General features: G+C 35.8%; 1 protein-coding gene across 1 annotated transcript; it reads right to left on the reverse strand.

Annotated features, from left to right (window-relative positions):
• Nucleotides 1–746: 746 nt before the first annotated feature.
• On the reverse strand, nt 747–2297 carry LOC104967669 (collagen alpha-1(XIV) chain-like; the record flags this gene model as incomplete). The annotated part of the gene is made up of 5 exons (XM_010797185.1): nt 2267–2297; nt 1707–1850; nt 1235–1399; nt 1066–1104; nt 747–885 (listed from the first exon to the last, which is right to left on the reverse strand). Coding segments are annotated over exons 1-5 (518 nt in total), but the record flags the coding sequence as incomplete, so codon positions are not given.
• Nucleotides 2298–3519: the final 1222 nt, after the last annotated feature.

A 3519-nucleotide genomic window follows, 5' to 3' on the forward strand; every position in this document is an offset into this window, starting at 1 on the left:
AGCACAGGAGATCTTTCTGGTCTAGGGAGAATTGCTGTAGGACTGCTTGAGAGCAGAGGTAATGTTCTCCTCGTTATTATCGATTGTTGTACAACGAAATAATAATTTATCAACTATACCTGTGTTTGTGTTTTATTGATCCCTCTGTTTCATTCTTTCCTGTTGTGAGTGCCTAATAGGAGTCAACTGCATTTGTGCATGCACTGTATTTAATCAAATAAATGCTACAACTTGATAACAACTTGAAAACTTAACATGCAGCTATTCTTTATATTTGTGGTTTATCAATGAATTATTTTATGATATTGAATATTTTTTTCCAGGTGTCTCTTTCAAAAGTGATGTTTATCTCAATTAAACTTTAACAAATGAACTGAAATGAACAAACCCGTCGATCCTATAACTTATTATTATACATGCCTGTGTAATGTTTGTAAATGTAAAAAAGTGATTTGATCATTAGTTTCTTGGCTGCTTTGGGATTACTGTTAGCCTTGGTTCAGAGGTTTAATCTATGAGGTGTGTGAAGAGAAATACATTAATCAAATCAACTGCTGTTCAACTGCAAAAGATGGATGCGAGAAAAATGGAGGCATGATCAAGCACAGCGAATCAAACTCTTACAGATGTCTATGACGCACAATTTGTTAACTTTCCAAACCAAATTTCTAGGATCCAATCTAATGAATGCTTTTGAAAACAGAAGTAAAAGTACCATGTACTATTTACAGTGTTTCAGTACTCACTTGGTGGGCTGCGACACCATTGCGTCTCGGTGTAGTCTGTAACATGGGAAGGTGTTGAACGAGCCCGGCTCCAGAGAGACTCCAGGTATGGTGCTGTACTCCTTCTCTACCAGGCCGAACTTCTCCATCATACGGAAACCTTCAGGAGGCAAACCATCATTACCTCATTCTCAATGTGATCACTGTAATTACAATCATTACTGCTAAACATTGAGTGCAGCCTCATTATGTGTCATTATCTTATTTAGCTTCTTTTTTTTTGCCAACTTGATTTTCCTGTGTGGCTGTAGTACAGTGTATTATGTTCCTTGTTTTTTACCTGCCACTGTGTTACCACTCATCAACACAGACGGACAAGCTGAAAGACAGAAAAGAGTCTGTTAGGTCATCCTTAACATTTTCAATTATGAATGAATCTTCTTTTCTGAACTCTTGTTTTTTCTGGTCTCTCTCCCCCTCTGTTTAAAATCCAAGGTTTGTTTACTCACTGGCGGTAGCAGCCTCACAGACAAAAGTAATGAGCTGCTCTTCTATTTTCTTCACGGCATCCAAATCATCCACAAAGAAGACGTGTCTATCGCTGGGCTTGCTGGCAATATTCACTAGCTCTCCGTAGTCCGCGTCGGCAAAGCCAATGGCAAAGATGATATAGCCTGAGAATGGAGTTAAACAAGAGAATTCATTACAGGTTTAAAGTCATTAGAAAGGATTAAAAGGAGTCATGTAACATATTGTTGGAGTTATGGGTTTCAAACCTACTGCATGGTTGAAGAGTGTCATATCCTTCAACAATAGAAATACAGTACGTAAAGCTTCCAAGGAATTAAAAGGGGGAGTGGGGATATGTCCTTTATTTTGTATGACAATATCAAGGAATCCTACTGTATATCGACATTCAATATTTGTTGTTTAAAAACTATCAATGCTTTTTTGTATGTGTTTGGTTTATAAGATACTCACCATCCATCTGCATCTCCTTGGACACTTTGTTGACATCGTCTTGTGAACGTCCGTCAGTGAGAACAACCAGGACTTTAGGAACGCCTCTTCTAGCTCCACCCTCCGGGGTGAAAATGGAATCCTTGACATGTTTGATGGCCCGACCTGACGCAAAATAAAAGGAAACATCTTTTACAATCGTGAAAGTATTCATAATTAAAGTAAATATAAAACCACTTCAAAATGTGTGGTCTTTAAATGTATTTCAACTTCCCAGGTCCATTAATTTCTATAAAACAAAAACTTTCAGAAACATAGATTAGATAATCAATCACAGTACACAATGTCTGCTTTAGTTACATTCATGAATGAGGCATACTGTTAGTTATAGCAAAGCACTGAAGCAAAAATGGTATTGTCTGATTAGCATTAGCTGTTTTCACTATACTCCTTGGCTAAGTCACAGCTGTGTGGCTAATAACGTACAATCATATTCATGCAGGTATACAGCAGGAAATTAAAACCGGACACTTATCACTGTTACTCTGCTGATTACTTTCATGCCTGCACTACTTGCTGACCCAGCTGCTTCCACCCGAACCTCCTCCTCATGTGTCATATTGTTGATTTCATGCTTATGTATGGTTATTAAAAGAGGATTATCTCTCTCAGCAGAATCCTTGTTGCTGCTCGGATTATTTAAGAGCTTCCTCAAACAGCGGAGCCTTTTCTGCAAAACCCTACAGTATAAATACTTCTTACAAATAGTCATTTGCTTTAAATAAGTGTCTCTGACAGCTTTTACAACGCTGAGAAAAAATAAAAGCTGCCAAGCTATTTTTTCAAGTCTCTTTTTCTTTCATGTTGTGGTAAAATGATTGTTAACAGATAGCTGCCTTGAGGCAATAACACAATAGAAACATAAAACAGTAAAGCAATGCTGTAATATATGTTCATAGTACCAATAAAAGTAAAAAAAACACTAGTTTGGTGCTTTATGCAGTGCCTAGACTCCCTCCACTCCCATCTGATGCAACATTTTGAACAGAGGAATACGTTTTTGGCAAACCAAACGTATTGGAAGCATAGGTATCTTCGTTAAAAGTCTGAAGAAATCCTCTTCCCCACCTCGAGCATGGGGGATATTGCTGGTGACCTTTGCTAAAAATCGTATATATATATATTAATTATAAAATAATTCTTCCACCGGCATTATTCAAATCAATTTCCATCCCATATTATACTTATTTTATTTTAACGTTTATGCTTCATTATTCTTAGAGCTAAAATTATTAAAACTGTCTGTTGAATTCCAAATCGCGCAAATCATGTTTAAGGAAAAAAACGTTCAATTACATTGTTCAATGAAAGACAAGGGAATTATTATTTACGTGGTTCATTTATATTCACTAATGTTAGGGTGTGCACAACAAAGAGACGTTTTTGTGTTTCTGTTTGTGGGGTGAAGATCTGGAAAAATTTGAGTGAGGAACTTATCCAAACATAAAACTATTCAAAAAGAGGTATAAAGACACAATTCTCACAAGGTACAGGGATGAAATTGCTAAACCATAACTGTTTATATTCTTGTTTTGTATTCTATTTATGCATTTGTGTTTGTATGAATTTGTGTATGTACATATGTATATATATAAATATATAGAAACCATTCTCCTAACTTGCCTGTATATATTATATGAATGATTATATCAATTATTCAAGATTAAAGTATACATTGATATTGTATGTTAACATATATTAAGATGTAAAAAAAAAAGTTTTATCCTAATGTGAGCCCCATGTGTGCTAGGTGCAAGAATCAAGTAGGGAATGT

The sequence above is a fragment of the Notothenia coriiceps genome, unplaced genomic scaffold (genome assembly GCF_000735185.1).
Source record: "Notothenia coriiceps isolate Sejong01 unplaced genomic scaffold, NC01 NC01_scaffold00002458, whole genome shotgun sequence".
Lineage (NCBI taxonomy): Eukaryota > Metazoa > Chordata > Actinopteri > Perciformes > Nototheniidae > Notothenia > Notothenia coriiceps.